We start from the raw sequence: 25,770 nt of genomic DNA, 5'->3' as shown, positions 1-25,770 counted from the left end.
AGGGACTGGTGCACTTCACAAAATAGATGGCATCATGAGGAAGGGAAATTATGTGGATATATTGAAGCAACATCTCAAGACATCAGTCAGGAAGTTAAAGCTTGGTCGCAAATGGGTCTTTCAAATGGACAATGGCCCCAAGCATACTTCCAAAGTTGTGGCAAAATGGCTTAAGGACAACAAAGTCAAGGTATTGGATTGGCCATCACAAAGCCCTGACCTCAATCCTACAGAAAATGTGTGGGCAGAACTGAAAAAGTGTGTGCGAGCAAAGAGGCCTACAAACCTGACTCAGTTACACCAGCTCTGTCAGGAGGATTGGGCCAAAATTCACCCAACTTATTGTGGGAAGCTTGTGGAAGGCTACCCAAAACGTTTGACCCAAGTTAAACAATTTAAAGGCAATGCTACCAAATACTAATTGAGTGTATGTAAACTTATGACCCACTGGGAATGTGATGAAAGAAATAAAAGCTGAAATAAATTATTTTCTCTACTATTATTCTGACATTTCACATTCTTAAAATAAAGTGGTGATCCTAACTTCCAACTTCAACTGTATATTTCATTTAACGTACACCAGGATGATTTGAACTTTGACCAAGCACCAAAACGGCCTGCACTACATAGATTAGTGGGTTAGTTCTGCTAGCTTGAACTCCAAGTCTGCTTAGTGTGCTTCACTAGTTTTAAATGATACCCCCCAGACACACACGCACACACACACACGCACACACACACACGCACACACACACACGCACGTTCCCACAAGCAATCACCAGTATGCTTATTAGTGCCGATGCAAGCATATTGAAAACAAACTCTTGTACACACACACACACACACGCCTCTTGAGTTCCTGAGAAACCATATTCATGAGGGCAGAGGTCGTCTGTGGTTTAATTGCTTTAATCTGTAATAGTTGTAGTTATCGGCAGGTCTCCCTTCCATGTAACGACCGTGCCCTTGGACAGATGACGACATTGATCTTCTCTCTTCCTTTTTCTCTTCCTCTTTCTATCTCTCCCTCCCCTCTTCTCTGTCTTTATCTTTCTCATTCTCAATATCTTATTTTCTTCTTCTTCCATGTCTTCCTATCTTTCATTCCCGCATTTCCCCCCTGCTCCCTCTCCCTCTCCCATTCAGCTTTACCTTACCTCTCCTCTTTCTCTCACTCCTCATTTTCCTTCTTTCCCCCATTCTCTCTCTCTCTCTCTCCACCACAGTTGAGCTGCCCCTCTATTAGCTGTATTACATTTTAATAGGAGCCTTGAGCTACAGGAAGGCTGCTGTAATGATGTGTAGCCATATAGAGCTTCTTAAAACAGGTCTCACACACACACACACACACACACACACACACACAACAGTCTTGTACAGCTAACCTTGTGGGGACACACAATTCAGTCCCATTCAAAATCCTATTTTCCCTAATCCCTAACCCTAACCCTAACCCGTACTCTTACCCTAACCCTAACCTTACCCCTAACCTTAACCCAAAAACCTAACCTTAACCCTAACCCTAAACCTAACCCTAGCTCCTAACCCTAACCCTAAAACTAACCCTAGCTCCTAACCCTAACCCTTAATGTAATCTAACCCTAACACTAATTCTAACCTTAACCCTAAACCCCCTAGAAATAGCATTTGACCTTGTTGGGACCAACACATTTTTGTTCGTTTGTTATTCTTGTGGGGACTTCTGGTCCCCACAAGAATAGTTAAACACGTCCACACACACGCACACACACACACACACACACACACACACACACACACACACACACACACACACACACACACACACACACACACACACACACACACACACACTTGCTTTCACAGCTTCCCTGGCCTGACTGTTAGACGTTTTGCTCCGTTTCCCTCGTCTGGTGCACCCCTTGGGGTGCTCTTACCTCCCTCTCACCCTCTCACCCCTCTGTCTGTCTTACCCCCCTCTCACTAGAAGTCTTCGGGTCCAAAGAGTTGGACCCATTCCGAAATGGACTGGGGCTTTCCTCCCTGGACCCTACCAGAATAAATACATTTGTATAGATATTTTTATAGGGTCAACTATAGAATTTCGTATCCGACTGTCTGTCTAACCCCCCTCTCACCCCCCCACCCCTCTCTCTGTCTGCCTGTTGGCCAAACTACTAATGATCGCCCTCTCTCTGCTGCTAATACCCTCCTCACCTCGTCCTCTTCCTTCTCCCTCTCCTTCTCTCTGATCTCTATCCCTCCCTTCTCCTCCTCTCCCCTGTTGATCTTCATCTTCAATTCCCACCCGCCTATCCCTCTTCTTCCCCTCTGTTTTCCTTTCTCCACCTCTTCCTCCCACGCTTTTCCTCTCTCCCACTCTTTCTAGCACTCTCTCTTTTCTCCCCCTCTATTCCTTCCTCCTCTCTCTGTTTGCCCCTCTCTTCAGTGTTGGCCTTTTCTTTTTCTTAATTGAATTGGCCTGTTTGCCGCCTCCCTCATTCTCTCCTTTCCTCCAGTGGTGTGTAGTGTGAAGGGTGGCCCATGCTGTGGGTCTGAATGGCAGTAGTAGTGGGACTGTAAACAAACACCATGGGACTGATTTGGTTTGGCTTCTATGCGTTTTTAGGCTCAGGCTTTTATTGCCAATGCCCCCTCCTATTCACCAACTCTCCTTTTCATCAACGGTTACCCTTTCACCTGTTCTTTCTTTCTTTCTTTCTTTCTTTCTTTCTTTCTTTCTTTCTTTCTTTCTTTCTTTCTTTCTTTCTTTCTTTCTTTCTTTCTTTCTTTCTTTCTTTCTTTCTTTCTTTCTTTCTTTCTTTCTTTCTTTCTTTCTTTCTTTCTTTCTTTCTTTCTTTCTTTCTTTCTCAGGCTCTCTCTCGCTCTTTTACCCCTTAAACATATTTGATCCTCCTTCTCTCTCCTATTCTCTCTCTTCTTTATCTCCCTTCTCTCTCACTCTCTCCTGCCCTCTCCGCACCCTTCCCTTTCTCATGCTCATTATGAGTTCAAGGTGTTCATGTCTGTGACTGTGGGTATGCCATTAGAGCAGCTAGTCAGCCAGCCAGCCAGTCAGTTGGTCAGCCAGTCAATCAATCAGTCAGCCAGCCAGCCAGCCAGTCAGTTGGTCAGCCAGTCAATCAATCAGTCAGCCAGTTAGTCGGTCGGTCGGAACTCACTATTCTAGCCCAATTTACCTTCCTGTGACCACTGTCTGTGTGATAACTCGGAGACAGTGTGTGTGTGTGTGTGTGTGTCAGGGTTCCGTTGGGGTCTGTCTTAACCTTTCTCTGTGCTCTGTTGGTTTTCCAGACGTTCCGTCTGATAGAATGTGAATGCTTGTTCCACATGTCGTTCTGCCCCATGAGCAAGGCAGTTAACCCACTGTTCCCCGGGCGCCGATTACGTGGATGTCGATTAAGGCAGCCCCCCGCACCTCTCTGATTAAACTCAGATTTAGATACAGAAGGACACAGTTGGGTTAAATGCGGAAGACACATTTTAGTTGAATGCATTCAGTTGTACAACTGACTAGGTATCCCACTTTCCTTTACCCTTTCCCATAGATAGTCTGTGTTACGGATACAGCTATCCTGTATGTGTTTCTGTGTTTTTCCTCTCCTTCTGCCCTAATCACAGGTGTCCTTTGTGTTCCTGATTGGAGGTCGTTGGTGTGTCCCACCTGTCAGTCATCAGTTAATCTGCTGATTGCTGAGGTGGACCAATCAGTGGACATTTCTCCTGATTGCACCACCTGTTTCTGTTTTCTTACCCAATCATATCACACATCCCCTTGTTTTAAAAGCTAGTCAGTTGTGTTTTCTGACAGAGACTCTTTTTGTTTGTGAGTATGTATATGGTGGTGTCTTGTTTTTGTGTACTCGCTCGTTAACTGTTTAGTCCGTATGGTACCTATATTGTTTGTTTGTGCCTGGGAAAAGGGGAATTTAGCAAGTCGCCCTTGGGCATACACTACCCGTAGGAAAACCTTGTCTAAACACACTAGTTAGACCTGAGCGGACCACCCACTGTATTTTTGTATGGTTAGCAGTAAGCTTAGTAGTTCTTGAGGCAGGCAAGATCAGTTTAGGGTTTTTTGACTTTATTGTTTCATTCCTTGGGTCCGGCTCAGCCCCTTTTCCCCAAACCTTTACCGTGTGTTTTATAATAAACATTTGTGTTTGACGGTAGCTTATGGTTGTCGTGTATTTTGTTCTAACTGTTCCTTGGCAATATTCTGATTCGCATGAGTTATGTTACGGGCCTCTTTTCCATCCACCCTAGACTTTTAAAGCCACGGTGTTAGTAACAGTCTGACACACACATGCACACTGTTATAACCATCGCTATGAGAATGTATTAAATGTATTGTCTCTTTTAAGAAAATAGTTATATTTCTATGTCTTTCCTTTATGAATGTGTCTGTGCATCAGACAGTGAGTTGGTGCCCGCATTGTCTTTGTACTGTATGTGTGCCGTTTAAGATTAGGGAGGACGATTGCTTTTTTTAATGAGCTTGGCCTTATTTTTTGTACAGCATATTGGATGACTGTCATTCATATTCCATTCACACAGCTCAATGTAGCATCGATAGGTTCAGGCTACTACATGATACTAACTTTCTGTTTACCCATCATGAGGTTGCTACAACCAAGCTTACAAATGAAAGTTTATAACGTAGCTGCACAGTTTAGCATTTGGCAATAAATGTATAAAACTGAAAGCTTCCATTGACTTGGAAGAGTTCTAGTGTTGGATAGCCATAGCCAGCTAGCTAACACAAATAGCATTCCTCTCTGTTTGAATCAGGGTGCTGAGTAGGCTAAATTAGCTGCATTACCTAACTAAGTGAAAGTGTGTGTGTGGCGTCAGTATGCATGTTGTGTGTGTGGGCATATGTAGTATGTGTGTGTTGGGGTGTCAGTTTAAGTATGTGTGTGGGTAGAGTCCAGTGTGTGTGCATAGAGTCAGTGCAAGAGAGTTAGTGCAAAAAGGGTCAATGCAGGTAGTCCGGGTAGCCATTTGATTAGCTATTTAGCAGTCTTGTTTAGAAGTCACTGTATGCTGACACTGCATGCTGAAGAGGAGAGCTAAGGATCCTAACAAGATACTGGACTAATTTACTACAGTGACTGACATCTCAGGGAGAGATAAGGGATGTAGAGAGACTTACTTAACATGATCAACCATGTGGGTGACTGTTTTTGACCAATCATTAATTTGGGAGAAAAACACCCGCAACGCATCAAATAGACGGAGGGCACTTTGTCCAAAAGAAGTTTGCATTGTTGTAGCTCGCAATATTGCATCCTTTACACTGGTTAGGGTACACAGTAGAAGAGAAGAGGGAAGATGAGAGGCGAGAGGAGTCCCAGCATGACACAAGTTAGATCCTAATGTTCAAAGCTCTGCAGCCCTCCTCAATTCCTCCTCTCTTTCTTCACTCTTCCTTCACCTTCCCAGTACGTTGACCTGACAACACTTTCCCCCGTTCAAATGTCCTTTCACTTGTTTAACCACCCTCCTTTCGTTTTTGCCTTAAAGCTGCAATATGTAACTTTCTGGGCAACCCAACCAAATGGAAATGTGAGTTATAGATCTGTCATTCTCATCGAAAGCAAGTATAAAGTGGTAGATCTGTTCTATGTTCGCTATTTCTATGCTCCCCGTGCTTACGTTTCATTTTTACATCTTTTACTTTTGGTTTTGTAGACCAGTTTCAAACAGCTGAAAGTACAATATTTTTGGTTATGGCAAATATATCTCACAGTGGTTTAGATGGTACAATGACATTCTACACTGTGGTCCTCTGTAGCTCAATTGGTAGAGCATGGCGCTTGTAACGCCAGGGTAGTGGGTTCGATCCCCGGGACCACCCATACGTAGAAATGTATGCACACATGACTGTAAGTTGCTTTGGATAAAAGCATCTGCTAAATGGCATATTATTATATTATTACTTGCTTGTTTTGTCACATAAACTGTAATTAGGTGAACAATTTAGAATTTTAGCAACCAGAAAATGACAGAGCCTTCTGTCTTGTAACCATACCATCCAGACTCTGTCGTAACCGGCCGCGACCAGGAGACCCATGGGGCGGCACACAATTAGCCAGCGTCGTCCAGGGTAGGGGAGGGCATGGCCAGCAGGGATGTAGTTCAGTTGGTAGAGCATGGCGTTTGCAACGCCAGGGTTGTGGGTTCGATTCCCACAGGGGGCCAGTATGAAAATGTATGCACTCACTTAACTGTAAGTCGCTCTGGATAAGAGTGTCTGCCAAATGACTAAAATGTAAATGTAATACCTAACATATCACACTAATTTGAGGGTCCTGGTTTTCATTTACTATGTTACATCTAGTCTATGAGACCAGGCTGGATGTAGGCGTGTGAGTTTGTGTGTGTCATTATTGTAGTTATTGTGTGGTCTCCTTATTCTGTGGCACTGGCAGGGTATTCAGTGTGTGTGTATCTGCGTATGTGTATGCTGGTCTTATTGTGCAGTCTGGCATTTTGCAGGTCCATTTGATTCTTGGCAGGTAGATCAGAGCTCCTCTCTGCCCAGCCGAAGCAAATGATTACAGAGAAGATAGGGAGAGAGATGGAGAGAGAGATGAGAGGGAGAGACTTCCAGAGGCAACCCCATTCAGCCCTATTCATCCGCCTTTGGGTCACCTCTGGGAATAGTATCGACGTATACACTGACTCTGTGACTGTGTTGACCAGGAAGTGCATAGAGGATGTTGTATCGGTCCCATATTCAAATGTTTAAACCTGCACTGCGTAACGATGTGTGTACAGGTGTTTTTGGAGACCACTCTGGCAAGAATGCAGTATTTTTTTCTAAATTTGAACACGATATGCCAGAAAGCCCAGCTCTCATTGCAAGTCGCCGCTGGGATGACGTAGCATCAACATCCGCTCTGAGACTTTGTGGCTGTGGTAGTGACAACCCAACAGAGTCGGGAAATATGAGACTGTGGATGCTGATGCGGTTACAGTTATGGACAAGATTGGTGATAACTCGATTCCATTTTATCAACACTGTCTTCAGAACAGGTACTAAAAATGTTATACACCAGCTAGAATTCTCCTTTTTATATTGTAATAAAAAATATTCACGTTGTCAGCCAGAAAGGTAGCTAACGTTAGCACTGTCAAGGTAGCTAGCTATCTAACTTAGCTAGCTAGCTAACGTTACATGGTTGCTAGCTAATAGTTTAGCTACCGGAAATGTGCCTGCCTGGTACAAGATAGCAATATGATGATAGCTTTAGTACATCAGCTATCACACTTACGTAAAAAAGCAATGTAAAATAATGAATTTTGACTATCATAGCTCTTCATTCATGGAAAATAACCTTGTCTTTGGCAAGTCCTTTGCCCTTATCTGACTACTATACTAGCTAGCTAATAACATTACTGGTATGGCCCCTTGATTCTCGACATCTATGGCTATGAATATGTTGTGTATGATTGTAGAAGTGTTATACTCAACTCTTCTGCATGAAAATCATTGTTGTTTATACATAAAACCAAAACTATGTAGTGAACATTACAATACAATCCTAATAACAGTGTTGTGTACATCTTTTTTCTGTAGGATTCCAGCTTTGAAGAGCCGCAGACCGTCCAGGGGCACAGGCAGGGCTGCAGAAAGAATTGGACAGGAAGACCTTGAAAGGGCTGCCCGACTGAAGGAGAGGCTGGCCGAGAAGAAGGTTAGTAAAAATCTTTCACCTGTGGTACTGTTTACCCGTTTCACAATATTACAATCATATCACACAACATTTGGCTACATTCTGTAATTTCATGTTGCTTTTTTTCTTATTATCATTACAGGCTAAATTGTGAGAGCTGTCCATTGAAGTAAGGGGAGAGATGCTGGAGCTGGCCGCTTCCCTTCTACCTGGAGTGATTTTTTACATCACTGGGTACCGGAGAGCTATCCCAGGGTACCGGAGAGCTATCACAGGGTCTCCAGACATCCAAGACAACCTCGCTGGTGCACCTGCCTGAACTCCTGCACCTAACAACACACAACTGCTGCCATTTCACCATTGCAATATTCCATTTATTTATTACCAAGTATGTTTACATAACAAGTTAACACTTTCCATGACTACACTGTACTTTATTCTTCATTTGGATCCAAATTAGGAAATATACTATTTTGAGGAAGGTTAAAGACTACCTTGTATTCTTGTTTATCTACCTAATAAAACTTTACTTATCCTGATCATGTAATCGGACCGACTTGTTTTGTACTCTATTTACACCAGGGTAGTCCTTCCATCTTTCTGGACATCTACCCACCTGTAGGTCTGCTAATTTGAAGTGTAAACCGTCAAGAGCATAGATATCCAGGAAAATAACAGTTTAGTAAATCATTCTAAAACCATTCCAAAAGTTTGGACACACCTGTGCTTAGTGGGACTATAATTTGTTTTTCAACAGGACAATGACCCCCACACACCTCCAGGCTGTGTAAGGGCTATTTGACCAAGAAGGAGTGATGGAGTGCTGCATCAGATTACCTGGCCTCCACAATCACCCGACCTCAACCCAATTGAGATGGTTTGGGATGAGTTGGACCGCAGGGTGAAGGAAAAGCAGCCAACAAGTGCTCAGCATATGTGGGAACTCCTTCAAGACTGTTGGAAAAGCATTCCAGGTGAATCTGGTTGAGAGAATGCCAAGAGTGTGCAAAGCTGTCATCAAGGCAAAGGGTGGCAACTTTGAAGAATCTCAAATATAAAATATATGTTGATGTGTTAAACACTTTTTTGGTTACTACATGATTCCATATTTGTATTTTCATAGTTTTGATGTCTTCACTATTATTCTACTATGTAGAAAATTGTAAAAATAAAGAAAAACCCTTGAATGAGTAGGTATGTCCAAACTTTTGACTGTTACTGTATATGCTAGATAAAGAATGCGCAAGTATTGTTTCTCACACAAGTTTATTGTTGCCCACACAAACGTCCCTTATTTATATGTTTGATTGTAGGCCCACCTATTTCAACAACAATTCTGAGTACCATGTAGGTTTTCACACTTCCCGGGAACCACAAAGTCTGACAACAGGGAAAGCTTCAGCATCCTCTGCTGCGTGGTGACGTCTCCTCGAAGTTGTAGCTGCTCAGCCATTGTTGGTGGTGGCATATCGTGGAGTCTTTGGTCAACTGATCTCAGGATCATTGTCCTTGGTAGGCCCAATTGAGAGCCCAGTCTTCTCAACACTACTCTCTGAAGGTCGGGGATATAGTTGTAGTCCTTTGCAGTTTTCAATGTGTAGACACTTCACCTTGGAGACTTGTTATTGTAGTTTCCTTTAGCTGAAAGATAGAATGATATTTGGTGAGTATTTTGTCTATAGAATTTAATTACTATCAGTGCACAACTGTAGTGTTGAAAATATAAGAGCAATTACATATATTATAATGAGTTCTAAGAAATTGTAATTTATTGGTTTTACATCATACAAATCTTTTTCACAATCGAGAGTACAACTAAGACTTAGATCTTGTTGCCCTACGTGTTCTCCAAGGCTGGACGATGGTTACAAAGTTTGTAGTCAAGTGCTGCCAGCAGGGCTCCAGCCTCAGACTGGAGGAGAGAAAGCAAACCGTGTACATGAGTAAGTGATTCTGGAAGGACTCCAGCTCAGATGTAGACCTAGACCAGGGATGGGCAACTCCCGTCCTCGGGGGCTTAATTGGTGTCACACTTTCCCCCAGCCCTATAACTAATCATACCTGATTAAAGTAATTGCATTCTAAACTGAATACCATGATAAGTTGATTATTGGAGTCAGGTGTGTTGGCTGGGGCTGCGGCAAATGTGTGACACGAATCAGGCCCCTGAGGACTGGAGTATGCCAACCCTGATCTAGGTCTGACTCCAATAATCAACTAATCATGATCTCCATTTACAATGCAATTAGTTTCATCAGCTGTGTTTGCTAGGGATGGAGAAAAAGAGTGACATCACTCCGGCCCCCGAGGATTGGAATACACCATCCCTGACCTAGATAGACAACATATCAAACATGCTCCATCAATCACAATCCTAATCTGGAATACGATTTTACCAATTGACAACTATGACAGAAATGCCTTCGATGACGATCAGTCTTATATTTCCAAGGTAAAAACATTCAGTTTAGGATGAACGGAGTTAGTATTATTTTCCGTCATTGGATAAGGAGGTTATTCGGCAGAATTCAATATAATGTCATGTTAGTCTTATACACTCAATACATGTGTATCTTTTGGGCTAGGTCTGTGTACATCTCAACCAGCTCAATTGGGGAATAACAGTAATCTGTTTGCAGTAGGCTAATATTCACATGGTATGTCATCAATACTCAAAGACATGTTGCAGAGATGTTTGTCCTTCTGGAAGGTTCTCCCATCTTCACAGAGGAACTCTTGAGATCTGTCAGAGTGACCATCGGGTTCTTGGGTCACCTCCCTGACTAAGGCCCTTCTCCCCCGATTGCTCAGTTATGCCGAGCGGCCAGCTCTAGGAAGTGTCTTGGTGGTTCCAAACTTCTTCCATTTAAGAATGATGGAGGCCACTGTGTTCTTGGGGACCTTCAATGCTGCAGAAATGTTTTGGTACCCTTCCCCAGATCTGTGCAATCCTGTCTCGGAGCTCTATGGACAATTCCTTCGACCTCTGGGGTCGGTTTTTGCTCTGACATGCACTGTCAACTGTGGGACCTTATATAGACAGGTGCGTGCCTTTCCAAATCATGTCCAATCAATTGAATTTACCACAGGTGGACTCCAATCAAGTTGTAGAAACATCTCAAGGATGATCGATGGAAACAAGGATGCACCTGAGCTCAATTTCGAGTCTCATCACAAAGGGCCTGAATACTTATGTAAATAAGGTATTTCTGTTTTTTATTAGCAACAATTTCTAAAAACCTGGGAAGGGGTCTTAATACTTTCCGAATGCACTGTACCCATCTTTTGTGATAACTGAGTGTCATCTCCTTTAGTGTCGAACTAAAAGCATGATATACAAGTCATTTTGCAAGTGGAACAACCCTAGGGAATAGCAGTAGCCTAGTCAATCTGCGCACTTGGCCCAGCTTTGCATGCTGACCAACGCTAGGTAGGCGGCCTGTTCCTGATCTTGTGCATCTACATTCAAATGATAAAATGGCTTGCGTGATGTTAGGCTTCATAAATTGAGTGACAACCTATTTACTTTGCTAGGTTATTGTTTTCAATGCGATGTTGAAAATGGTGTTTTACCGTAAGCTACTGGAGACAACTCATCTGGCTATACCTGCTGAACGGGACTTACAATAGCTTTGATTTAGATTGTTCAGCAATAGTTTTGGTGGATTTGCTTTAAACAATCAGTGCGCACTGCATGGCTAAAGCGGGAGGAGAAAATAAGCTCACTAAACTTCCAAATGGTCAAAACCATTTGATTTTGAGATGGGGGTGAAATCCAAAGTTGTGTTATATATTCATTGGCTATGTCATAGCTAATTTGTAAACTATAAATATTGATACATTACTAGCTCAAACACTTAATCTGCAAAAACAATAAGATAATAAGTGGGTGATTGTGATTTCAGAACCAAAGTGCAGGGACAAAAAAACTGGCTACATTGACTCCCCTAATCTGATAATCTGATGGTCTCCCTTATGGCTCAGATCAGGTGCCTATGTAGTATACACCATAGACATGCATCACACACACACACACACACACACACACACAGAAGTCAACTCCGACAGATCCAGCTCAGAGTTCCCGCTCATGAGCTCCATCAGCAGGAGATTTTAATTTAGAATGGAACATTTATTAAACAAATGTTAGTGCATCGAATCGATTCATTCTTTAAGCAAACCGAATCGCACTGAATCATTTAAAACTAAAATGTATCGTTCCTGTATTGTATCGGAGCCCATGTATCTAGATACGTATTGAATCCCTAGTGGCTGTGCACATCTCCAACTCAATCATCAAGTTTGCTGATGACACAAAATTGGTGATTACCAACAACGACGAGACAGCCTACAGGGAGGAGGTGAGAGCCCTGGCGGAGCTGTGCCAGGAAAATGACCTCTCCCTCAACGTCAACAAAACGAAGGAGCAAATCAACTTTGATTCGATTGATTTGATTTGAGAGAGAGAGCGGGAGAGAGAAAAGGGGGGAGAGAGAGAGGGAGAAAGAAAGAGAGCGAGAGAGAGAGAGACAGAGAGAGAGAGAGAGAGAGAGAGCGAGAGAGAGAGAAATAAAAGGAATGAAAGAAGGGTGAAGTGAAACAGAAAGAATGGATAAATGGGCGGGAATGGACGGGGATTTGGACCAGAGAGAGAGAGAGAGAGGCCAGGGGGAAAGTATGGAGGAACCTCATTCCTCATATTTAGAGTGCATAAGGCATGTGTCTAACAAGCGTTACAGCTGGGTTTGGGGTGTGTAGGGTGGGTAAGTGGTGCTTTAAGTGGGAGGTCTGGGTTTGTTTGATATCGTGTAAAAGTAGAGTATTTCCTGGTTCAGAATAGGAGAGAGTCAGATTGCTCTAACATATCCCCTTGCCTTCTTTTTTGCTCTGACAATGTGGAACTCACAGCATGGTGACAATAATCGATAAACCAGCATGCTACTATGTAACCTGTCCACTCTCAGTGTGTGTGTGTGTGCATGCGTGCGTGTCTAGTATGTGTGTGTCTGTGCGTGCATGTCTGTGTGTGTGTCACTGTGTGTTTATGTGTGTGTGTCACTGTGTGTGTGTGTGTGTGTGTGTGTGTGTGTGTGTGTGTGTGTGTGCGTGCGTGCGTGCGTGCGCGTGTGTCACTGTGTGTTTATGTGTGTGTGTCACTGTGTGTGTGTGTGTGTGTGTGTGTGTGTGTGTGTGTGTGTGTGTGTGTGTGTGTGTGTGTGTGCGTGCGTGCGTGTGTGTGTGTGCGTGTGTGTGTGCGTGTGTGTGTGTCTGTGCGTGCATGTCTGTGTGTGTGTCACTGTGTGTTTATGTGTGTGTGTCACTGTGTGTGTGTGTGTGTGTGTGTGTGTGTGTGTGTGTGTGTGTGTGTGTGTGTGCGTGCGTGCGTGTGTGCGTGCGTGCGTGCGTGCGTGCGTGCGTGCGTGTGTGTGTGTGTGCGTGTGTGTGCGTGCGTGTGTGTAGGGAAGTTGACACCAGGGTATCACCAGGGAGGTTTAGCTACAGTGGGCTGTTTCAGACAGAACAACCTACATGATATTAACCCTGTGATGATTCCTGTAGAGTCAGCTGGTCTATACATATCCCTGTTAGACATTCTCAACATTGATTCTAAACACAAAGTGTTGTTCATTTAATCAATTCAGCCTACCTCCTGGAAGTGAATCATTATGAATACAGAAACTAAAAGATTTGTTGACATCATGCCATTGTTGGATATAATTTAATGCTAAATTCACTTTCATGCTGTATTGAACATCAGATGGAAATAAAATAGCTGAGAATACTTTCCAACTAGGAGACCCATACCAAGGGGTACAGACGAGAAGGACCCATACAAAGGGTACAGACGGGAAAGACCCATGCAAAGGGTACAGACAAGAAGGACCCATACAAAGGGGTACAGACAACAAAACCCATACAAAGGGGTACAGACAAGAAGGACCCATACAAAGGGGTACAGACGAGAAGGACCCATACAAAGGGGTACATTAGAAGATGGATCCTTTGTTGTAAAGTGTTGTCTCTAGGTGATTGGGTTTGTATCGAGCTCCTGCTCAATTGATGGTGTGTGTGTGTGTGTTTGTGTGTGTGTGTGCCTGTGTGTGTGTGTGTGTGTGCTTATTAGATAAAAGTGAATCTGACCCATATCTAAGTGAGTGAATGATGAGCTGTGCGTTTTAACTCCGGGCCAGAGTTAGATTACACAGACACAGGCCTTACACTGTTCCCCAGGCCTTAAACTGTTCCCCAGGCCTTACACTGTTCCCCGGGCCTTATGCTGTTCCCCGGGCCTTACACTGTTCCCCAGGCCTTAAACTGTTCCCCAGGCCTTACACTGTTCCCCGGGCCTTATGCTGTTTCCCGGGCCTTATGCTGTTCCCCGGGCCTTACACTGTTCCCCAGGCCTTAAACTGTTCCCCAGGCCTTACACTGTTCCCCGGGCCTTACACTGTTCCCCAGGCCTTACACTGTTCCCCAGGCCTTACACTGTTTATCGGGCCTTACACTGTTCCCCGGGCCTTACACAGTTCTCCAGGCCTTACACTGTTCCCCGGGCCTTACACTGTTCCCCGGGCCTTACACTGTTCTCCAGGCCTTACACTGTTCCCCAGGCCTTACACTGTTCCCCGGACCTTACACTGTTCCCCAGGCCTTACACTGTTCCCCGGGCCTTACACTGTTCCCCGGGCCTTACACTGTTCCCCAGGCCTTACACTGTTCCCCGGGCCTTACACTGTTCCCCAGGCCTTACACTGTTCCCCAGGCCTTACACTGTTCCCCGGGCCTTACACTGTTCCCCGGGCCTTACACTGTTCCCCGGGCCTTACACTGTTCCCCAGGCCTTACACTGTTCCCCGGGCCTTACACTGTTCCCCAGGCCTTACACTGTTCCCCGGGCCTTACACTGTTCCCCAGGCCTTACACTGTTCCCCGGAGAAAGAGAGAGAGAGGAAGGGAGGGAGAAAGAGAAATAGGGGCGGGGTCATTTCATCCCTCTGACACACTATCATGCTACGGATGTAGATGGAAAAGGTAGTGAGACTAGGGACCCTGGCTTGCTCTGTCCCAGAAGCGCGCGCGCACACACACACACACACACACACACACACACACACACACACACACACACACACACACACACACACACACACACACGTGAAAGTGGTGTCAGCAGACAGGATGCTGTACCTGATATATCATTGATGAGAGGATAGGTCATTGATCACAAGTGATAAGTGCTATTGACAGGAGGTGTGAGGAAAGAAAGGTTTTGTGTTCCTGTGCACACATGGATTTGTGTGTGTTTGTGTGTGTGTGTGTGTGTGTGTGTGTGTGTGTGTGTGGGACAGAGCAAGCCAGAGTCCCTAGGCCTTCATTGATCATATGGAAAAGTGTAGTCAGCACTTTTGGGCTATGGAGGTCACCTCAGCAACACTGTACATGACTTTATGCATGATTGCGCCACACTATGAAAGTGAATGTAAGGTGTTGACTTCCTCATCAGTAATATCAAACCACTATTCTTCTATTACAGTGTGTGTCCATGACCTGAGCACTGGAGCCTTATAGTGTTTTATTCTCTAAGAAATGAGGCTGTACTGAGACTGGGGCAGAGAACTGGAGCTGACCTTTACAACACAGCAGGAGTTCTCCACGGTTCTCTCTCTATCACTGTCTCTCTCTCTCTCACACACACACACGCACACACTCACACACACACACACACACACACACACACACACACACACACACACACACACACACACACACACACACACACACACACACACACACACACACACACTCACTGTAATGCACCATGACAGTCCCCTGTCACGTTATACTGGGCTGTGGAGAGTGACTGCCACTCACAGTAGCTCTTATACAGTTAAGAAAAATACAGTGAGAGAGAGAGAGAGAGAGAGAGAGAGAGAGAGAGAGAGAGAGAGAGAGAGAGAGAGAGAGAGAGAGAGAGAGAGAGAGAGAGAGACAGAAGGAGAGAGAGAAGGAGAGAGAGAGAGAGAGAGAGAGAGAGAGAGAGAGAGAGAGAGAGAGAGAGAGAGAGAGAGAAAGATAGAGAGAGAGAGAGAGAGAGAGGAGAGAGAGAGAGAAACAAAAGGAGAGAGAGCAACCTTGGGAAAACAGCAACCTTGGGAAAATAATCTGCATTATCATTAACAGCAGACTCATACATTTCCTCTGTGAAAACAATGTACTGAGCAAATGTCAAATTGGCTTTTTACCAAATCCCCGTACAACAGACCACGTATTCACCCTGCACACCCTAATTGACAAACAAACAAACCAAAACAAAGGCAAATTCTTCTCATGCTTTGTTGATTTCAAAAAAGCTTTTGACTCAATTTGGCATGAGGGTCTGCTATACAAATTGATGGAAAGTGGGGTTGGGGGAAAAACATACAACATTATAAAATCCATGTACTCAAACAACAAGTGTGCGTTTAAAATTGGCAAAAACAAACACATTTCTTTCCACAGGGCCGTGAGGCAGGGATGCAGCTTAAGCCCCACCCTCTTCACCATATATATATATATATATATATATAAACGAATTGGCGAGGGCACTAGAACAGTCTGGAACACCCGGCATCACTCTACTAGAATCTGAAGTCAAATGTCTACTATTTGCTGATGATCTGGTGCTTCTGTCCCCAACCAAGGAGGGCCTACAGCAGCACCTAGATCTCCTGCACAGATTCTGTCAGACCTGGGCCCTGACAGTAAATCTCAGTAAGACAAAAATAATGGTGTTCCAAAAAAGGTCCAGTTGCCAGGACCACAAATAAAAATTCCATCTAGACACCGTTGCCCTAGATCACACAACAAACTATACATACCTCAGCCTAAACATCAGCGCCACAGGTAACTTCCACAAAGCTGTGAACGATCTGAGAGACAAGGCAAGAAGGGCCTACTATGCCATCAAAAGGAACATAAAATTTGACATACCAATTAGGATCTGGTTTAAAAAAAACTTGGAATCAGTTATAGAACCCATTGCCCTTTATGGTTGTGAGGTCTGGGGTCCGCTCACCAACCAAGAATTCACAAAATGGGACAAACTCCAAATTGAGACTCTGCATGCAGAATTCTGCAAAAATATCCTTGATGTACAACGTAAAACACCAAATAATGCATGCAGAGCAGAATTAGGCCAATACCCACTAATTATCAAAATCCAGAAAAGAGCCGTTAAACTCTACAACCACCTAAAAGGATGCGATTCCCAAACCTTCCATAACAAAGCCATCATCTACAGAGAGATGAACCTGGAGAAGAGTCCCCTAAGCAAGCTGGTCCTGGGGCTCTGTTCACAAACACAAACAGACCCCACACAGCCCCAGGACAGCAACACAATTAGACCCAACCAAATCATGAGAAAACAAAAAGATAATTACTTGACACATTGGAAAGAATTGACAAAAAACAGAGCAAACTAGAATGCTATTTGGCCCTAAACAGAGAGCACATGGTGGCAAAATACCTGACCACTGTGACTGACCTAAACTTAAGGAAAGCTTTGACTATATACAGACTCAGTGAGGATAGCCTTGCAATTGAGAAAGGCCGCCGTAGGCAGACCTGGCTGTCAAGAGAAGACAGGCTATGTGCACACTACCCACAAAATGAGGTGGAAACCGAGCTGCACTTCCTAACCTCATGCCAAATGAATGACCATATTAGAGATACATATTTCCTTCAGATTACACAGACCCATAAAGAATTTGAAAACAAACCCAATTTTGATAAACTCCCATATCTATTGGGTGAAATACCACAGTGTGTCATCACAGCAGCAATATTTGTGACCTGTTGCCACAAGAAAAGGGCAACCAGTGAAGAACAAACACCATTGTAAATACAACCCATATTTATGTTATTTTATTTTCCCTTTTGTACTTTAACTATTTGTACATAATATGACCTTTGAAATATCTTTTTTTCTTTTGGAACTTTTGTGAGTATAATGTTTACTGTAAAACAAAGTATTGTTTATTTCACTTTTGTTTATTATCTATTTCACTTGCTTTGGCCAATAAAGCCCTTAAATTGAAATTGAAATTCAATTGCGAGAAGGAGAGAGAGAGATAGAAGGAGAGAGAGAGAGGAGCAGAGAAAATTTGGGACTGCTCTTATGGTACTAATGCTAGATATATGGCCCACAGCACAGCAGACACACTCTCCCCACTGCTTCATTCATTTAGAAATGTCACGTTCAGCGACGAGGGGAGGGAAATACGTTTCATCAGCCACCAGGCCCAGGCTCCCTATGAGAGCGGGAAAGGCAAGAGGAAAGACTCATCTAAATATGGAACAGCAACTGGATGAAAATATAGCAATGTCCCCTCTGTTTTCTGCTCCGAAGTGATATCTTCTTTCCAGAGTTGAAAAAGCTTGTAAAACAATAAAGCTTGGACCATAATGGTCCTTGTCAAGTGATTACAGTAACAATGTATTAAATGCCAAGATGATGTCAACGCTTTTCGTACTATAATGTTTTTCATCATTTTCCAACAATAATTAATTGGACATCTGAAGAGAAAAGTTAGCCTTGAAATAGTTTTTTGTGGCAGACTGTTAGCTGGCTAGTGCTCACGTGAGATTTGGTTCTGGATGCTGAGATTAGCCTTGAATCTACTCCACCTGTGTCTGTGTTTTGACTGTAGTTCCCTCTGAGTTCCAGGGTCAGTTATTATATTGGGCTGCCGAGTGGCGCAGCGGTCTAAGGCACTGCATCTCAGTGCTTGAGGCGTCACTACAGACCCCCTGGTTCGATTCCAGGCTGCATCACATCAGGCCGTGATTGGGAGTCCCATAGGGCGGCGCACAATTGGCCCAGCGTTGTCCGGGTTTGGCCGGTGTAGGCCGTCATTGTAAATAAGAATTTGTTCTTAACTGACTTGCCTAGTTAAATAAAGATAAATAAAATAAAATAAATTATAGCCAACTGAGGATGTTTGAGGTCCAGTCAGGTGCCTGGACAGCTGATCTGGGACCTGTGGTTGAGAGCCAAGGAGTAACGATCTTTTGGCCTGAGCCAGACCTCTGGCACAGAATGAGAGAAAGAGAGAGATGGAGATGGACATAGTGTGAAAGGGAGAGTGGCAGATCGAAAGAGACAGCGAAGAATGGGATAGAGAAGGAGAGAGACAGCGAGGAGTGGGACACAGAGAAGGAGAGAGACAGCGAGGAGTGGGACAGAGAGAAGGAGAGAGACAGCGAGGAGTGGGACACAGAGAAGGAGAGAGACAGCGAGGAGTGGGACAGAGAGAAGGAGAGAGACAGCGAGGAGTGGGATACAGAGAAGGAGAGAGACAGTGAGGAGTGGGACAGAGAGAAGGATAGAGACAGCGAGGAGTGGGAAAGAGAGAAGGAGAGAGACAGCGAGGAGTGGGACAGAGAGAAGGAGAGAGACAGCGAGGAGTGGGACACAGAGAAGGAGAGAGACAGCGAGGAGTGGGACAGAGAGAAGGAGAGAGACAGCGAGGAGTGGGATACAGAGAAGGAGAGAGACAGTGAGGAGTGGGACACAGAGAAGGAGAGAGACAGTGAGGAGTGGGACAGAGAGAAGGAGAGAGACAGCGAGGAGTGGGACACAGAGAAGGAGAGAGACAGCGAGGAGTGGGACACAGAGAAGGAGAGAGACAGCGAGGAGTGGGACACAGAGAAGGAGAGAGACAGCGAGGAGTGGGACAGAGAGAAGGAGAGAGACAGCGAGGAGTGGGATACAGAGAAGGAGAGAGACAGCGAGGAGTGGGACAGAGAGAAGGAGAGAGACAGCGAGGAGTGGGATACAGAGAAGGAGAGAGACAGCGAGGAGTGGGACAGAGAGAAGGAGAGAGACAGCGAGGAGTGGGACAGAGAGAAGGAGAGAGACAGCGAGGAGTTGGATAGAGAGAAGGAGAGAGACAGCGAGGAGTGGGACAGAGAGAAGGAGAGAGACAGCGAGGAGTGGGATAGAGAGAAGGAGAGAGACAGCGAGGAGTGGGACAGAGAGAAGGAGAGAGACAGCGAGGAGTGGGACACAGAGAAGGAGAGAGACAGCGAGGAGTGGGACAGAGAGAAGGAGAGAGACAGCGAGGAGTTGGATAGAGAGAAGGAGAGAGACAGCGAGGAGTGGGACAGAGAGAAGGAGAGAGACAGCGAGGAGTGGGATAGAGAGAAGGAGAGAGACAGCGAGGAGTGGGACAGAGAGAAGGAGAGAGACAGCGAGGAGTGGGACACAGAGAAGGAGAGAGACAGCGAGGAGTGGGACAGAGAGAAGGAGAGAGACAGCGAGGAGTGGGACACAGAGAAGGAGAGAGACAGCGAGGAGTGGGACAGAGAGAAGGAGAGAGACAGCGAGGAGTGGGACAGAGAGAAGGAGAGAGACAGCGAGGAGTGGGATACAGAGAAGGAGAGAGACAGCAAGGAGTGGGATACAGAGAAGGAGAGAGACAGCAAGAGAGAGAGTGAATGTGAGAGTGAGAGAACAAGAAGAAGCAAAGCAGAGAGAGAGAGAGAGAGAGAGATAGGGAGAGAGAGAGAGAGAGAGCGAGAGAGAGAGAGAGAGAGAGAGAGAGAGAGAGAGAGAGAGAGAGAGAGAGAGAGAGAGAGAGAGAGAGAGAGAGAGAGAGAGGCAGAAGCAGAAGCCTCTGCAGATGGAGGATCATTAAATATTAATGGTTAGCAGTGGTGAGGCCGTGATTAGGGCTGAATGGGCCTCAGGCAGGGAAAACACAGTTCACACACCGTGGGAGTAACTGGCTCCATCTGAACACACTTAGCCAGCTCTTAGCCTTTCTCTCTTCATAGTTCTTTTTTATCTCCTTCTGCCCTGATCTCTGTCACTCTACCTCTTTATGTTCCTATGTATCTTTCTCTCTGTTCCCCTCTCTCACCATCCCTTTCTCTGCATACCTCTCTCCATCCCTTTGCTGAGGAAAGTATGTGTAGACATAAGCCTGTGCGAATCAGCATGTATCATATTTAATATCATTTAGCAGACGCTCTTATTCAGAGCGACTTACAGTAGTGCGTGCAAACATCTTCCTACTGGACGCCCATGGGAATTGAACCCCAACCCTGGCGTTGCAAGTGCCATGCGCTACCAACTGAGCTACACGGGACACGTTATATGTAACATGCAGTATGTAAGCACTATCCCGTTGACCTGGCCTCATCCCCCACCTTTGACCAGACAGCACAGCTGTTCCAATAACCAATATAACCTCCTGTAGTTGTATTTGTTGTGTTAACCAGTCTGTTCTCTCTCTCTCTGTCTGTCTGCAGTGACGTTGTTGGACTCAATGTCTGCTCTGGGAGACCTGGGCTGGGAGGCATACCCTGCAGAGGGGGTGAGTAACACTGTGACATCACTTCCTGTCTGAGGCAGCCATATTGGATCCCTTCAACCCGATCCACACGCACTCACACGGACTTACACAGACACACAGAGAACGAGAGTGATAGGACAGAGAGAGTGAGAGAGCGAGAGAGAAAGAGAGAGGAAGAAAGAGAGAGAAATGGATGACCAAATGTATGACCATATTAGGAACACATATTTCCCTCAGATTACACACACCCACAAAGAATTCTCCCATATCTATTAGGTGAAATACCAGTGTGCCATCACAGCAGCAAGATTTGTGACATGCTGCCACAAGAAAAGGGCAACCAGTGAAGAACACCATTGTAAATACAACCCATATTTATTTTTCTTTATTTTCCCTTTTGTACTTTAACTATTTGTACATTGTTACAACACTGTATATAGACATAATATGACATTTGAAATGTCTCTATTCCTTTTGAACCTTTGTGAGTGTAATGTTTACTGTTAATTTTATATTGTTTATTTCACTTTTGTTTATTTTCTACTTCACTTGCTTTGGCAATGTAAACATATGTTTCCCATGCCAATGAAGCCCTTTGAATTGAATTGAATTGCGAAAGAGAGAGAGAGAAAGACAGAGAGAGAGAGAGAGAGAGAGAGAGAGAGAGAGAGCGAGATGGTGCTTCTGTCACCAACCAAGGAGGGCCTACAGCAGCACCTAGATCTTCTGCACAGATTCTGTCAGACCTGGGCCCTGACAGTAAATCTCAGTAAGACAAAAATAATGGTGTTCCAAAAAAGGTCCAGTTGCCAGGACCACAAATACAAATTCCATCTAGACACCGTTGCCCTAGAGCACACAAAAAACTATACATACCTCGGCCTAAACATCAGCGCCACAGGTAACTTCCACAAAGCTGTGAACGATCTGAGAGACAAGGCAAGAAGGGCCTTCTATGCCATCAAAAGGAACATAAAATTTGACATACCAATTAGGATCTGGCAAAAAATACTTGAATCAGTTATAGAACCCATTGCCCTTTATGGTTCTGAGGTCTGGGGTCCGCTCACCAACCAAGAATTCACAAAATGGGACAAACACCAAATTGAGACTCTGCATGCAGAATTCAGCAAAAACATCCTCCGTGTACAATGTAAAACACCAAATAATGCATGCAGAGCAGAATTAGGCCAATACCCGCTAATTATCAAAATCCAGAAAAGAGCCGTTAAATTCTATAACCACTTAAAAGGAAGCGATTCCCAAACCTGCCATAACAAAGCCATCACCTACAGAGAGATGAACTTGGAGAAGAGTCCCCTAAGTAAGCTTGTCCTGGGGCTCTGTTCACAAACACAAACAGACCCCACACAGCCCCAGGACAACAACAACAACTACACAATTAGACCCAACCAAATCATGAGAAAACAAAAAGAGAATTACTTGACACATTGGAAAGAACAAACAAAAAAACTGAGAAAACTAGAATGCTATTTGGCCCTAAACAGAGAGTACCCAGTGGCAGAATACCTGACCACTGTGACTGACCCAAACTTGAGGAAAGCTTTGACTATGTACAGACTCAGTGAGCATAGCCTTGCTATTGAGAAAGGCCGCCGTAGGCAGACCTGGCTCTCAAGAGAAGACAGGCTATGTGCACACTGCCCACAAAATGAGGTGGAAACTGAGCTGCACTTCCTAACCTCCTGCCAAATGTATGACCATATTAGAGACACATATTTCCCTCAGATTACAGCGATCCACAAAGAATTCGAAAACAAACCCAATTTTGATAAACTCCCTTATCTACTGGGTGAAAAACCACAGTGTGCCATCACAGCTGCAAGATATGTGACCTGTTGCCACAAGAAAAGGGCAACCAGTGAAGAACAAACACCATTGTAAATACAACCCATATTTATGGTTCTTTATTTTCCCATTTGTACTTTAACTATTTGCACATTGTTACAACACTGTATATATACATAATATGACATTTGAAATGTCTTTATTCTTTTGAAACTTCTGAGTGTAATGTTTACTGTTAATATTTATTGTTTATTTCACTTTTGTTTACTATCTACTTCACTTACTTTGGCAATGTTAACACACGTTTCCCATGCCAATAAAGCCCTTAAATTGAATTGAATTGAATTGAAATTGAGCGAGAGAGAGAGAGAGAGAGAGAGAGAGAGAGAGAGAGAGAGAGAGAGAGAGTATGTTAGAGTGATGACTTCTAGCTATATCTGGAGTCTGGGGGGGGAATTTACAAATTATTTCCGCTGTGCTGAAAATAGTGTGACAGTCGCTGGCTTCGTTTTTTTGCCGGCTGTGATTTGGGGAGGGGGTGCATATTGTTATGTAACACCGCCATTTGGTGTGTAACGGGCTGCTGTGAAGGTAACAACCCAGGGAGTCTCAGAATGCCAGAGTCATACCTCTTTAGAACACAAGAGAGGAATGGAGAGAAGGAATTAATTAATGAAAGGGATTCGGCAAGAAATGACAGAGGAATGTAACCGTAGAAACCAGCTGAATAGAAAGAAAGAGGGATGAGAGCTGAAATCTTGAGTGTTTTCTTGCTTTAACTGAAGGCACCTCCATTGAAATGACTTTTACATTTGAGTCATTTAGCAGACGCTCTTATCCAGAGCGACTTACAGTACTGAGTGCATACATTTTCATACTGGCCCCCCATGGGAAGCGAACCCACAACCCTGGCGTTGCAAGCGCCATGCTCAACCAACTGAGCTACAGTGTGATTTGTACAACCTTATTGTTTGCTGTCGACACCAAGGCTGTGGGTTTCATTCTAGCATAAAAATACTGAATGCTCAATGTTAACCACACAACCAACTTAAAAATGAAATACATATTTCAAATAGTTGAGGTAAGGTTGATTGGAGGTGGTTACAGTTTGCCGTTTTTAGATTATTATATTGGTTCTATTGTATCGAGCAACCTTAATCAAGCATTTGACAGTTTGACATATACTGTATGTATTTGACCCAAGTGTGGTTAACAGTTTGATAAAGATCACACTATCTAACACCCACCTTGATGATTCAAGGCTCCTGCTTTGTGCCGGTGCTCACACACCCACTCGGTGGGTGGCTGAGTGCTTGAGATAGGAGAAGAGTTACAGGCACTTACTTCAGATGACACACGACACACAGGCTGGCTGAGACACTCCACAGCAACAGGCGATAACAACAGGCATGATGATACCCTCCTTAACTTGTATTACCCTGCCTGAGGTAACCTGAGGAAATAGAGCGAGAGAGAGCGAGAGAGGGGGAAAGGAGGGGGGAGAGAGAGGGAAGAGAGAGAGTGAGGGATAAATATATATACACTACCAGTCAAACATTTGGACACACCTACTTCTTTATTTTTACTATTTTCTACATGGTAGAATAATAGTGAAGACATCAAAACTATGAAATAACACATGGAATCACGTAGTAACCAAAAAAGTGTTAAACAAATCAAAATATCTTTTAGATTTGAGATTCTTCAATGTAGCCACCATTTGTCTTGATGACAGCTTTGCACACTCTTGGCATTCTCTCAACCAGCTTCACCTGGAATGCTTTTCCAACAGTCTTGAAGGAGTTCCCACATATGCTGAGAACTTGTTGGCTGCTTTTCCTTCACTATGCGGTCCAACTCATCCCAAACCATCTCAATTGGGTTGAGGTCGGGTGATTGTGGAGGCCAGGTCATTTGATGCAGCACTCCATCACTCTCCTTCTTGGTCAAATAGCCCTTACACAGCCTGGAGGTGTGTTGGGTCATTGTCCTGTTGAAAAACAAATTATAGTCCCACTAAGCGCAAACCAGATGGGATGGCGTATCGCTGCAGAATGCTGTGGGAGCCATGCTGGTTAAATGTGCCTTGAATTCTAAATAAATCACTGACAGTGTCACCAGCAAAGCACCCCCACACCCCCACACCTCCTCCTCCATGCTTCACGGTGGGAACCACACATGCAGAGACCATCCGTTCACCTACTCTGCATCTCACAAAGAACTTTGGAATCATCAGACCAAAGGAAAGATTTCCACCGGTCTAATGTCCATTGCTTGTGTTTCTTGGCCCAAGCAAGTCTCTTATTATTATTGGTGTCCTTTAGTAGTGGTTTCTTTGCAGCAATTTGACCATGAAGGCTTGATTCACGCAGTGTCCTCTGAACTGTTGATGTTGAGATGTGTCTGTTACTTGAACTCTGTGAATAATTTATTTGGGCTGCAATTTCTGAGGCTGGTAACTCTAATGAACTTATCCTCTGCAGCAGAGGTAACTCTGGGTCTTCCTTTCCTGTGGCGGTCCTCATGAGAGCCAGTTTCATCATAGAGCTTGATGGTTTTTGCGACTGCACTTGAAGAAACTTTCAAAGTTCTTGAAATTTTCCGGATTGACTGACGTTCATGTCTTAAAGTAATGATGGACTACCTCATGAAGCTGGTTGAGAGAATGCCAAGAGCGACCCTATGGAACTGAGACACACATTACAGGCTACACCTCCCCTCTCTCTCTCACCTCCAGGATAACAGAGGGAAGATAGTGGGAAATGAGTTCATGCTCATTACAGGAGAGAAAGTGGGGGATAGGGGGAGACATAAAAAATGTTAGTCATTTAGCAGACGTTCTTATCCAGAGCGACAGAATTTTCACCTAGTCTGCTCGGCTACCTGCCCCCCGAGAGTAAGAGAGCGAGAGAGAGAGAGAGAGAGAGAGAGAGAGAGAGAGA

At 44.4% G+C, this 25,770-nt stretch overlaps 1 protein-coding gene across 3 annotated transcripts in view; it reads left to right on the top strand.

The window, feature by feature from the left end:
* LOC121535539 (ephrin type-A receptor 3-like) overlaps positions 1-25,770 on the top strand; it is a 163,319-nt gene that overhangs the window by 5,126 nt on the left and 132,423 nt on the right. For all 3 annotated transcript variants that reach the window (XM_041842712.2, XM_041842711.2, XM_041842713.2), the window contains exon 2: positions 20,976-21,040. In XM_041842712.2, coding sequence (XP_041698646.2) covers positions 20,993-21,040 — 48 coding nt within the window. In that variant the 5' untranslated portion in view covers positions 20,976-20,992. The remainder of the gene's footprint in view (positions 1-20,975; positions 21,041-25,770) is intronic.

Source organism: Coregonus clupeaformis, chromosome 21 (genome assembly GCF_020615455.1).
Source record: "Coregonus clupeaformis isolate EN_2021a chromosome 21, ASM2061545v1, whole genome shotgun sequence".
In the NCBI taxonomy this organism is placed as follows: Eukaryota; Metazoa; Chordata; class Actinopteri; order Salmoniformes; family Salmonidae; genus Coregonus; species Coregonus clupeaformis.
The sequence above is the reverse complement of the archived record's forward strand: the minus strand, read 5'-3'. Positions and strand labels throughout refer to the sequence as shown.